The following is a 12,003-nucleotide window of genomic DNA, read 5'->3' as shown; positions in this document are numbered from 1 at the left end:
ACAGCAAAGGAGAAGCCAACTACTGAGTTCGTTATATTCGTTGTGTTTTGTTCTGCATCTTGTCGGAAGAACACCATGCATGGCTTCTGGCTAGAGTTTGTCAACATTCGTTATTTTATGTGTCCGATATGATTTATTTGTTGAAGATCCATTACGCGAGCACGAATAACTTTGATACGTTTCAGTTCCATTTTTATAAATAAATCCTTGCATAGTGTTAATGCACAACTCCAGATTTCGATTCAACCATAAAATCTCGGTCCGCTTAACAAAAACCAAATCAGACCAAACCAAACTAAGACCCACTGGTCGAACATATGACGAAGTTTTTGAGTTCAGAAAGCAATCTCTGCCGGAACAAAATTCTCTTCAGTTCAATCTCTCCGAACCCCTACGAATGCCGCCCGACCGATCTGACATAAATCTTGGTCCGATCAGCTTCTAATGCTCTGAGTTTCTGGTCACATTTCCTCCTGGCTTCGACGGGTCCTCGGCCGGACCATGAAAGCAGTTGTCTGTTTGTTGTTTCGGGTTAAAGAATGATCAGTGTCTGTGCGTATGGCTTTTGGTTCGGAAACGGAGATCATTGCCCAGTGAGAGCTTCAGTGCCAATGAGATGTAGCCTATGGCAGCCATAGGGGAGAAGACCTTGTACGGAGCCAAGGCTAGGCCGGAGAGGTAGGAGTAGAAGCCGGCGAGGAGGTAGATGAGACGGGGGCGGAGTTCGTGACCCATTATCGACGGGAAAGATAGCAAGACGCTTGACTCGGGTCTCGAGTTTAGTATGCCGTGGAAGATCACACCTGCACAGAGGGCGGAATCCGCAAACCAAGGGAAGCTCTGCCCCATCCCGATTCTCTGCAATCACATGCGAAAGCTCATCCCGTAAGTTTAAAAGCGTTAACCATATAGTTCGGTGTAAAGTTCCATTGAATCTTGGCACTGGCTAACAGCCAAACAACACACCCAAATCAGTTTTCAGAATCAAAATGTGGAAGCTGGATATTGAAGAGAATATTTATATGTCAGTATTATGTCTGTTTCTGTATCTACATTAGATTAGTTCACTGTTCAGTTAAATCAATATACCATAACCCATAAGCTAACAGATCAGAAACCAAATGCTAAACAGCTTCCGTTGACACCCCTAAGATAATGATATGGGAATGATCAATGGTGGAAAGACGAGTACTGTGATCGGGATGCTGCTTTCCGTTTTCTTTTTTGTGTATTGGTTATGCTAAGAGATAGAATTTCGCAGAAATGAGAGGGAATACGAAGAGAGAACCTGAAACCAAGCGGCGAGAGAGGGGACGAACATAAGCATGGAAAGGAGATGCAACATGAGTAGGCCATGCCTGTGGTTGAAGATCTCAGCCTGTGTCTCGCGAAAAGACTTTTCAGGAAAGCCTAACGCAGAGGAGGTTTTCTTCTCGGAGATGAGATTTTGATCTGATAAGAGGTCCTGTCTAGTTAAGGAATGTCGAGCTCTATGGCTGGCACCGTTTTTCTGCTCAGCAACGGATTCCTTTCTCCTTGATGCCATCACAAAACTACCGGAAAGAGGTGTGGTAGAGTCCATATTAGAGTAGCATTCTATCTAATTCTTCTAATATTACTACATTATTCACGACCAGATTTGGAAGTAAAGAAACATGCTTACCAGGACATGGAACTATGACAGCAACAAGCGTGAGACAATAGGAGTACCAATAGACCCAAGGCCGGATGAACAAAGCATGCCAAGGTAATGGCCACAAGTATCGTAACAAGCATTGTGTTAAGCTTCAGAATCCTGATTGCCTGATTAAACAGAAAAGTAAAGTCAATAACCTGTTCCTGCTGGAAATGCTATAAGAAAAATGGAAACCATTATATGATTTTTAACAGATTAGCAGACTGTTAGAGCCTACAAGGATAAGAATATCTTAAGGACATAAGAGAACCTTTAAGCAGACAAAACTTGAAGCAACTTTGGAAAACCAACGTAGAAACACGAGGCAATAATTTCTCTCCCAAGCTTGGCACCTGCTATGACCGATTCATTGTTTTAGCTATTCCAGGAAGAATCGAGTCAAAAGTATTTTATATGAAAGTAAAGAGATGGGTGGAAACGAGCACATACATTGATTTAAGAGAGGTGTGGATGATGGCCATCACTTGGAATACCAATTTAGAGGCAACAACAAGCAAAATAATGAACCCATTGGCAAACAAATAACAAACCAAGGAGATGACAGTGAAGCTTGCAACTGGAGGAAATGGTTGGACCATTAGGAAGGACAAGAACAAGGAAGTTAAAACAGGCAAAGCTGCTAGATACAAAAACGGAACTGGCATTCTTAAGTTGTGTTCTACAGCTGTGAGCAATGGTGGCACAGCCCGTTTATGGTCCCATTCATGAACTTGCCGCATAAGAGCGAAGAAAATAACAGCAAAGGAGAAGCCAACTATCTGCAAGATCGCATGTCACAGAAACACTAAGTCTAATCCTTAGCAAGAATGAAAGCAAATCCCTTATACAGTAAATAACCAAATATAAAGGTAATTGATTAAGAAGATAAAAACCTTGTTAAACGATTAAATACGTGAAACACGCACTCGTGCGAATGTAAAATTCATATATCTGACGCTGAAGGTCAAATAGTAAAACTACCTGAGGACTGTATAAAAGCAAAAATCTGCTGGCCATCGCATGAGCAGATACTTGAATACCAGCAGTATATGAACAATGAGGATCAACCTGTAGGAGGATATGTCAAGAGAAACATTTCAGTTTTTGTTTTAGTGAGGACATTACGACCTCAAAGACTAGCCTTAGGTTGGAGACTTCTAACCAGAAGCATAACGGTGGTTTTCTCAGAACTCCGAGAAGAACTCCAAAGTGCTGGTGAAGAATCAACAATTATTGTCTCACTGAAAAGATTTGGAAAGACATGAAGTCCTGATGCAGAATCCCAGGCAAGGGCAACAGGTGGGAAGCAACGCAATTTGCAAAGCTCTGAAATAGAACGAGATAGAGTTAGTAAATGGTATAAAAGAGCAAGTAGTTTTTTCTTTATGATATGCGGAACGAACACATATGTGATTTCTCATCCATGTTCACAATATTGAAGATCAAACCATTAGAAGCGATGTACCATACAGATCCCGAAAAGAGTACTAAAAGCAGACAAGAAAAACCACCAAATAAGGTTCTCTAGAATCAACAGAGGTTTTTGAATCCTTACTTTCCTTGTCCAAGTCTCCACTCTCTCCATCGGGGAGACCAGTAGTTTTGATTCCACATCCGGCAGTCTTCAGGGACAGAGTTATGGGCAGAAGACCTAAGCTCATAGCAAAAGATAGATTGTACACTAGAGGGTGGTCTTCCTTCAACAACAAATTCTGCAGAAAGGTATTCCACAACCAAAAATCAGTCAGCCAATACTTCATTAGCTTCATTTTCCAGAAGCTAATTTTGAGCCTATTAGTAATACATTCTCACTGAGACTTCAACCCTATTTTGACCAAGAATGAGACAAGCGAAGAATTGAAGTATTGCAGACTAGACCTTCGGCCAGTAGGTCGATAGAAGCATCGATTGAGACGAGACCTCCATGGCTCCTTCTTCAGGATTAAAGAACTGCCCAACTGCCATAGAAACAGCCGGAGGAGGCCTGCCAGAAACTGTCTGAGCAAGAGAAGATCATCAGTTTCAGTTGCATGCTTTCGCTTCCATTGCATTCAATAGAAACTCATTCGGTATGCTTAAATTTGAGAAGACCACGAAGTAATAGAGGGTGAGTAAATACTTGACGAGGCGCAACTGAGATAGTCAAGAATCTGAACCCACGCATATCTTCAGGTCCCAGCCTCAGTACAGCAGTTGGAGGAGCTTGCTCTGTCTGACTCCCTGGTTCCAACTAATAAACAGGTCCATACAGAGAAAGCTAATCAATGACAATGCTTACCCAATCTGTGTTCATGACAATTTGAATATATCAGGCATGAAAACCATTCATTTTGGGTGTGTTATAGGCATTTAAAACCAGTGTTGCTTAAAATAACTTTCCAACAATTCTTTGGCAGATGAGAATATAGTGTTACCTGTGTTGGTGCAGGGCCTGATGGAACGAGAACCATTCTTGAGGTAACCTCCACCATCCTTTGACAAACCGGTAAATCTGAATCTGATTTCTCCTTCTCAGGCCATAAATGAAGTCTCACTCCGGAACAAGGTGCAAGATTTGTAACAAAGACAAAGTGGCTCATTCCATTTGTCCCCTGCACATACAGAAACTGAATCATGAGAGATTGATCTTGATGTACTCCTGTAAATAATAGCACTAGGGACAGTTACCAATGATTCAATATCCAGCCAACGCCGTCTCCCATCCATCGCCAAAATAGTAACTGTGTTCGTTTGGATGTACAGATCCCTGTCAAGAGCATCATCCCTCCAATCCATTGGACAAGAAGGTTTATGTGCTACAGAGCCTGATATAAAACACAAAGCATTGTCATGATCTAGAGGAATATCCGTATGTGCAAGAAATGCAAATGCTAACGAAAGCAATGCATCGAAGTAATAACTGCCTTGAAAATTGTTTCCTAAGAAGACCCGGTAGTTTTGTATATTTGTATTATCTGACAACATAACACCAATTAACCGAGAGAAATAAATGACCAAAGCTCGACATCCTTATAGCTTTAATACAAGGAAATTTATCTCCCTTCCTCAGTGGCTTTTATTTAAGAAAATTAAATTATATGTGGAGAAGTACAATTAATACCCTTTGAGGCCAAGACGGGTATCTCATGAGACAACTTCGTAGGTGTCATTCCATTGAAACTCTGTGCCAATGCACTTTGAAGCATCCTTGTGAACATCCAAAGTCTCTTTCGAGTATCAGCAATAGGCTGCCCTGTTTTTGAGTCTACCAAACTAAGAAGTGTATGTGAAACCTGCATAATGCATGCATATCTTCAGACTTTTGAATGGCGCAACATTCTCCAGATTGATAATGAGAAGCTTTCTACCTACCTGCACAACCAACTGGTTACACCACAGTATAGCTTGGTGTTCCATCGATAGCCACACGTTATTCATGCTTGTACTACTTATCATAAAGCCATGAGTAGGAGGGACAATGCCATCAAGTGATTCTAATTTCGATCGCACCTGAGGCCAAAAGTAAAAGTTTGACTTTAAGAACACAAACATGTCTCATCTCATTCAGGCTAACATGCTACTGTAGAGAGCTCCGTAATGAAAACAGTTGAGCACATTAGCAGAAGAACCCAAATACGTGTAGATGAATATGGACCTGATAATCATTGTAACCACCGGAAATGGACACAACCACCACTTGAGATAGTAATGGGTCAGAGACATAATTTCCACCTGAAGATGTCTGAACTTCATAGCCCTTTTTCCATTCTCGATTTACTTGGGCAAAGTAGTGTCCCAAGGATGGCTGCAAAGCCAGAGGAGGTGATCTGGATAAAATTTTAAATACATAAAGACCTAATAAATTTATTTTGGAGAGATATCTATTACTCATAGAGGATGCTTACTGGTGTGGGCTTGAGAGTGTTAGAATGGTCTGCACAGCAGATTTATGCAGATGAGGATGGATTGCAGCAGCTCTAGCAACAAAACCTCCCATAGAATGCCCAACCAATATCACACTACGCGGTAAATTACCAGATGCAGCAGCCCCTTCTCTTTGTCTGATATCATGAGATTCCTTATATTGCTCGAGAATCTGCAGAGAAGAAGAGAGCGATAACAAGGGATTGAATAGACAAAGCATCACTTGAAAATTTGAACTTAGAGCAGAGATGTTTTGTCATGCCTTCTGAATGAGCTTTGCCAAATGAAATTTCCAAAAAAAAAAAATGTGTGCAATCATAAGAGCAAGCTTGAGCCAAAATCATGGGGTAAAGCCTTTTAGAAATGAGCTATTTTTTTTCAATATATTGCAGGCAATGAGGTCATTCAAGAGGAGCATACGGCATTTGACAAATAAAAGCTCAAATCACATTGATCACATGAGAACTTGGAAATACGATTTTAGACAGTTCTGAACAGGGTCGGAGACATGTAGCACATTCTTGTAATATACTACCACTCTAAATGCTTTATGGAAAATGAAACAAAAATCAAGCCATACCTTATGAATGGCATATACGACATATTCAGTGTGCTCTTCGAGTATGCGGCCATCCATTGCAGAATGTTCACCTTCAAGATCCACTGCAAACCAATCTAGTCTATTGGTGTACTGATTAGGCACTTCATAGTTGACTGTGTCCATGTCTGCACTACCCTCAGTCTGTAGAAAAGCTTCCTGGTAAAATGTATTCTCGAATGGACCCCCTTGGAAAGCTCTATCAGATTCTGCTGCCAGAGATCTGACCTGTAATAACAGCAATACAACAGACAGGGCCAATGAGAAATCTGGCATGTGCAACTAGGAGATAGATTCCCTATGGTAGAGAGACAGTAACATAATTTTTCAGTTCAAGAAACAATTTACCCTTACAAATGGCATGGAGACTGCTAATTAGGAAATTCCTAGCTTTCTACTTATTAACTGTTAAACATTCCACTTATAAGTTATAACTGCACCATGCAGTAGAAGAACTAGGAACCCGTTTCTGTGTATCGAAACTCAAGAAAGAAGAGGGTGTCTTGCCTGCTTGTAGCTACCAGCATTGCCCGGGATGAAAAGAACGGGAACTCCACTGAGCTTCTTGAGGTGCTCCTTAAAGTCAATCCTCCTCCAGCCTTCATGGTAAAGATAGAGTCCATATCTTCCAGAAGGTGCATTACCCATCGAGGAAATGGGAATATAAATGGGATACATGTAAGTCATAATACAGCCATTCTTGATAGGCTTTAGAAGGCCGTACAAAGCTGCAATACCAATCCATGCAGCTAAAATCACAACACCAGCTATCCTCAGCTTGGGACAGATGCCTTGAGCGGCCAAAGGAAACCTCAAAGCCCGCATTTCAACCGTAGATGTCTACTCAGCGGCATGCCAAAGCAGCGCCCTTCCAAGGACCCGGAATTTGGCTGAAAATTAACAGACCCATTTGATCAGAATCACCATAGTACAAATAGAGAAACCATAAGCGGAAGTACCACTTCATGCACCTAATATAGAAGGAGAACTGCAAACTGAAACAAAGGCATTACTCGCTAGATCTCTCACCACTACAGTTGTTGTCTTTATTTAGCAATACTAACCAAATTACACAGAAGAAAAGATGAAGCTATCCAAACCCAGAAGAAGCTAACTAGGAAAAAAAAACGATTTAAATAGGATTCCAAAATTGAGTAAAGAAAGCAATAAATACTCATTAAGCAACTTCGAGGAAAGTAACAGTTCCTCGCTGGATCTTGCCATTTATGCCAAATCAGTAGCTTAATTTGGTAACTTGATCCGAGTTTTAGTTGCTCAGACGAGGCAACAAAGAGGAAAAGAGAGACAGGAGAGCCAATGATGACCGAAACTAACCGACAGCAGTAAGCCGAGAGAATCGATGGATCTGCCGGAAATTTTGTTCCGCCGGTAAACTCGCCGGGTAAAAAGGGATCGGACACGGTGAGAACGAAGTGCAGCCGATTCGCGGTCCTGCAGATGAAATTGGAAAGTATGTACTAAAATGGAGATCCAGTGCCGTGGAGCCGGGTCCGGGTCCGGGTCAAGATACGGGTCTGGTTCATCTAGGTTGGACACAGGGTATTAACGGGCTATGCTGAGATTTTATTGGGCCGTGGTCGCCATGAATACATTCAACCTATATACATATATAACCACAACATCACTCAAAGATCAAACATTGAATCAAATCTACAAAATACATGGACTTTTTATAAATGGAGAAAGTTGAGTAATACACAAAAATGGTGAAGAAGAAGACGACTTTCATCTCAACAGAGCAACACAACACTAAGACTAACTCAAGAGAACCTCTCGCATGTCTTACATGTGAAACTGCATAAACGATTTCAGACAAGCGAGGAACGATCATCCCCTGTTTTCCGACCAGCCCTTTTGTTCTTCCTCTCGCCGGAGCTAGAGAGAAAAACCTCCCGGAAAACCAGGTTTCCTGATTTCACCTTTTTGTTCTCATACCTCGCCCGGTTTTCAGATCAGCCCTTTTGTTCTTATACCCTGGAGGAGAAGCTAGTACGAGAACTCATGGCCGCGGAGAGAGATGTACTTCTTGACCCAGATGGCAATGTCTTCTGCGCAGGCCTGAGCCTGTGGTGTCCTCAGAAGCATGTTGAGCGTGGCAAATTCGTGAACCGCGTCTTTGTACTCTAAGACCGGAGCGTCTACATTTACCTTCCTCAGCTCCTCTGAGTAAGCGATGGCTCGGTCTTTCATCCAGTCGTGTTCTGCAACGATGGTTAGTGTAGGTGGCATTAGCTTGAGGGGTGGGCCTCGGTCAGGGACGAGTGGATTGGCAGCCGGGTGGTCCAGGCTGAATTCTTCCTCGGGTAAGAAGAGCTTCCAGGCGAGAATGCACATGGGCTTGTCATAGAAATAGGAGTTTGCGAGTTTGATCTCGGATTGGGTGGGAATGGAGCCGATGAAGAAAGGGTACATCAGAACTTGGGCGACAACCTTGACGGGGTCCAGCCGCCGGCCTGCCTCCACGGCTTTACGAGCTACGTAATCCGCTATGTTGGCACCACAGCTCACCCCAAGAAGCACACATCTGAGTTCCGACAAGAACAAGTCACACAACAGTAACATGATTTGATTTCTCTTGAATCACATGCAAAGCAACGACCTTGAAAAATTAGAGAAAAAAATCTTAAAAAAAAGGTAAAGAAAAGTTTGTGGCTTCAACAGATAGAACCATAATCAGAAATTATTGCGACTAATACTATGATGGTATCTAATTTCTTTCTCCTTGGAAGTTCCTAGAAGCCAAAAAGGACAACACCCATCTAGAAAAAATCGGTTGAATCACATGAAAGCAATGATCTTTAAAATCTGAAAGATGTTATAAGTGTGATATAGAAGCATGTATTTCACACAACTGCAGCGTAAGTAACCAGAAAATATTGATTCAAGTGCTCGGCTAATATCTAGTTTTCTCGTAATCTGAAAAGGATGGACATGATGCAGACCTACACACGTATTATAGACATGATACAGACCTACACCGGCTCGTAAAGAGATGAAAGAAAATGTGATGAAATAGCATCGGAAGTTACAGACATCAATGCCAACAACAAGCAATCATCGTTAAACCAAATACCAATCCTTGGTAGATCACAGACCAAACATCGGAAAACCACATTCAGCTTAACAATCTACGGAAACCAAACACGAAAGACTTTCATTAATCCAATTCTACACCTACCATCAGTAGATCACAGAGGAAACATCCGAAAGCATGTTCTAAACATATTTAGACTAAAGGTTAGAATTTCAGCCAGAGAGCAAACATTGAAACACACACGCACACATTCACATCGACAAAACCGCGATGGTTCTAACTCTAATCCTCCAATTACTTCATCATCCTTTCTTGATGATACACTTGTCTTTCCTACAGATACTGATCTCGTTCACTAGTGCCATCCATCCTCGTACCACCAGGAACGCAGTCTAAACTACTTGCTTAACACGAATTGAATTCCCACAATGCAAGTGATCAGACATTGTTACATACCTTGAAGGATCTCCATGAGCCGCAAGCCAAGGCTCCACCATTGATACACCGAAAGCATCCACTATATGCTTGTTAGCCTCCGATTTCTTTAACTCCGTCCCGAGTCGTTGCCGAGAGCTTCCCATCGACTTGTTGCACTCTGCCAAATTTGCTTGCTTCCCGAGCCAGTTCAACACCTTGAGCCCGTCCTCATACGCCGAAGGGTACCGATTCTCGGGCGCAAGCCGATACCCGACGGCCAAAACAATGACGTCGCAGAGCTTTGCCATTCTTCTGCAGAAGGAATCATTGGCCACTGAGTCATTGCTCCCACTCACCCATCCACCACCGTGAAATTGCAACATCACGGGGAGTCCCCGGCAGTTCCCCGCCGACGATGGCGAGTACCCTCTGTACGGTTCGGAGGATCTCGCGCTGAGAGCCTCGTCGGTGCTGCAACCGTAACTGTTCCTTCTCGATTCCTCTTTCGCAGAGGAGAAAATGTTTGAGGAGCCGAAGCTGTTTCTTCTGGAGAGATCTGATCCGGCGAGGTGATGGTGATTTGGGCGGGAATTTCGCGGCTTACCGGAAACATCCGGCTCCGGCGGAGCGAGAGCGGATTCCGGCAAGAAGATCCGAAGGGAGAGAGAGGTTAACGGGTCGATGTGAATGTCCTTGGTTGCGACGCCATCGGTGAAGGACGGGTTCGGAGCGGCAACGGATTCATCAGGTCGGGTCGTGACGCCGAACGGATCCGACGAGGACTCATCACCGGAGCCGGTGGATTGGATCTGATTCTGCAAACGGTGCTTCAACAGGAACTTGAAGAAGACACTGTAGAGCTTCACAGCTACACTCGGCATTTTCCCACGAACTCTTCAGCAACGTTATTGCAGAGACTAGGGATCCATGGATGGAGGAAGCATATGAGAGGAAGGTGGGAATTGCATTGAATTAGGGTTTGTGGAGACGGAGACGAAGATAGCTTGAATCTCAGAGTTTGAATCGAGGTGAAAGACAAGACAGGCGTAAAGAGAGACAAATCAAGAAAGGGGCTTAGGTGGGAAGAAGATGAATCAACAATTTTCAACTTTTCCGAAGACAATAATATCATTTATTTTTAAGCCTTTTTTTTCCACCTTAATTCAATATTCTTTTAATTACTTTTAAATATGCTCTTATTTAATTAATACAATTTCTAAATTACCGCCACAGTACAACAAAGAGGGAATAATAACCCAAAATAAAAACAATGATAAATTGAATTCACATAAAATTGAAAATTCAATACTCTTCTAAAGATAACAAGGAAATTTTAAAAAAAAAAAACACTTGTGTTATCCAAGCAAATACAAGAGGCCAATACTTCTTCTACCTCAAACTACAACGTTTCAACACACACGCACACACATACTGGAGTTGACAGTGAATCTCTTAGTCTCTCGGTCTCGGCCAGAACAGATCAGTTCAAGTACGATAACATTAGATGCATTGTCCGAACGCGAAGGGGGGAGGATTGATCACTAGTGCTCCATCAAAGCGGCTTCGGTTTCTGACAGAGGAGCTGCAGATATATGAAGTGAAAGCAAAAACATCATTTAAAAGCTAATGTTGCACTGATATGTCGCAAATCCTCATGGTTACTAAAAAACTACGACCGCTTTCTGAAATCTTTACATGATACAGATTACCGAAATAAACCCTAATGCCCGGGGAAGAAGCTTCTGTAACGACACCAGATAAGATGGTCTTAAGATCCGGGGAAATGCCTAGGAAACATCAGAACACTCCGAAATAATCTGAGTTTGTGCATCAATGGGCACTAAACCTAGATTTTGATCCCTGAAAGATATGGGTACTACCCTTAACCTATGTGGACCTAAAATGAAACCTAGGAGTCCAAAAGTGTCATGAATGGGAAAGATTAACATACCTAACAAGTCTTCATATGCATCTGATAAGAGGGTCGAGTCCATTAGCAAGGGTGGAGAGAAGACTTGATCATGAGACTCTTCTTCGAGGTCATAGAATAGTTGCTGCCCATCTGAAGCCACGCTGTTTGAACCAGCGACTGAAAGAAATCCGTTTCCATGATCGTAATCTTTAAACGAATCCAGATCGTCAAATGTGTCGGGTATATCACTGTACTTGCTCCGAATATTGTCGTCTGAGACAAGGGATTCAAGCAATGAGGGCTCACTCTGGGAAGTATATAGCCTTGTGCTCCTGACTGAAGGCCCTTTGGTTTCTGGGGGAATACGGGAAAAGCCGGCTGCTGAAAGAGGTACGAAATAGTGTTCAGACTCGTCGGATTGGCTGTCTCGTGATGATCCTGCT

At 42.6% G+C, this 12,003-nt stretch overlaps 3 protein-coding genes across 3 annotated transcripts in view; all 3 read right to left on the bottom strand.

Moving 5' to 3' along the window:
• Positions 1-166: 166 nt before the first annotated feature.
• On the bottom strand, positions 167-7,647 carry LOC104805347 (GPI inositol-deacylase). The gene is made up of 19 exons (XM_010529889.2): positions 7,512-7,647; positions 6,684-7,066; positions 6,159-6,404; positions 5,560-5,750; positions 5,310-5,481; positions 5,027-5,164; positions 4,776-4,947; positions 4,343-4,479; positions 4,090-4,266; positions 3,795-3,905; positions 3,554-3,673; positions 3,231-3,387; positions 2,838-3,001; positions 2,657-2,743; positions 2,126-2,454; positions 1,947-2,028; positions 1,664-1,803; positions 1,289-1,553; positions 167-858 (listed from the first exon to the last, which is right to left on the bottom strand). Exons 2-19 carry the CDS (start codon positions 6,999-7,001, stop codon positions 544-546), a joined length of 3,321 nt encoding a protein of 1,106 aa, XP_010528191.1. The 5' UTR covers positions 7,002-7,066; positions 7,512-7,647; the 3' UTR covers positions 167-543.
• A 196-nt stretch (positions 7,648-7,843) lies between these two features.
• LOC104805346 (probable carboxylesterase 11) lies at positions 7,844-10,748 on the bottom strand. Its single transcript, XM_010529888.2, has 2 exons — positions 9,688-10,748; positions 7,844-8,721 (listed from the first exon to the last, which is right to left on the bottom strand). The coding sequence occupies exons 1-2, from the start codon at positions 10,527-10,529 to the stop codon at positions 8,184-8,186; spliced, it is 1,380 nt and encodes a 459-aa protein (XP_010528190.1). The 5' UTR covers positions 10,530-10,748; the 3' UTR covers positions 7,844-8,183.
• Positions 10,749-10,900: 152 nt separating this feature from the next.
• LOC104805345 (AUGMIN subunit 6) overlaps positions 10,901-12,003 on the bottom strand; it is a 5,379-nt gene continuing 4,276 nt past the window's right edge. Inside the window, exons 14-15 of the mRNA XM_010529887.1 lie at positions 11,600-12,003; positions 10,901-11,230 (exon numbers count right to left, since the gene is read on the bottom strand). Coding sequence (XP_010528189.1) covers positions 11,190-11,230; positions 11,600-12,003 — 445 coding nt within the window. The 3' untranslated portion in view covers positions 10,901-11,189. The remainder of the gene's footprint in view (positions 11,231-11,599) is intronic.

This window comes from Tarenaya hassleriana, unplaced genomic scaffold (assembly GCF_000463585.1).
Source record: "Tarenaya hassleriana unplaced genomic scaffold, ASM46358v1 Cleome11, whole genome shotgun sequence".
Classification (NCBI taxonomy): domain Eukaryota; kingdom Viridiplantae; phylum Streptophyta; class Magnoliopsida; order Brassicales; family Cleomaceae; genus Tarenaya; species Tarenaya hassleriana.
The sequence above is the reverse complement of the archived record's forward strand: the minus strand, read 5'-3'. Positions and strand labels throughout refer to the sequence as shown.

What these genes read in the sequence shown, in the direction of transcription:
- LOC104805346 (XM_010529888.2), bottom strand. Translation starts at nt 10,529, where the DNA reads ATGCCGAGTGTAGCTGTGAAGCTCTACAGTGTCTTCTTCAAGTTCCTG. An exon ending in GCTCATGGAGATCCTTCAAG is followed by an intron (nt 8,722 to 9,687) that starts GTATGTAACAAT and finishes GTCGGAACTCAG; the next exon opens with ATGTGTGCTTCTTGGGGTGA.
- LOC104805347 (XM_010529889.2), bottom strand. Translation starts at nt 7,001, where the DNA reads ATGCGGGCTTTGAGGTTTCCTTTGGCCGCTCAAGGCATCTGTCCCAAG. An exon ending in TATCGACCTACTGGCCGAAG is followed by an intron (nt 3,388 to 3,553) that starts GTCTAGTCTGCA and finishes ACCTTTCTGCAG; the next exon opens with AATTTGTTGTTGAAGGAAGA. An exon ending in TGTCATAGTTCCATGTCCTG is followed by an intron (nt 1,554 to 1,663) that starts GTAAGCATGTTT and finishes TCTTTCCGGTAG; the next exon opens with TTTTGTGATGGCATCAAGGA.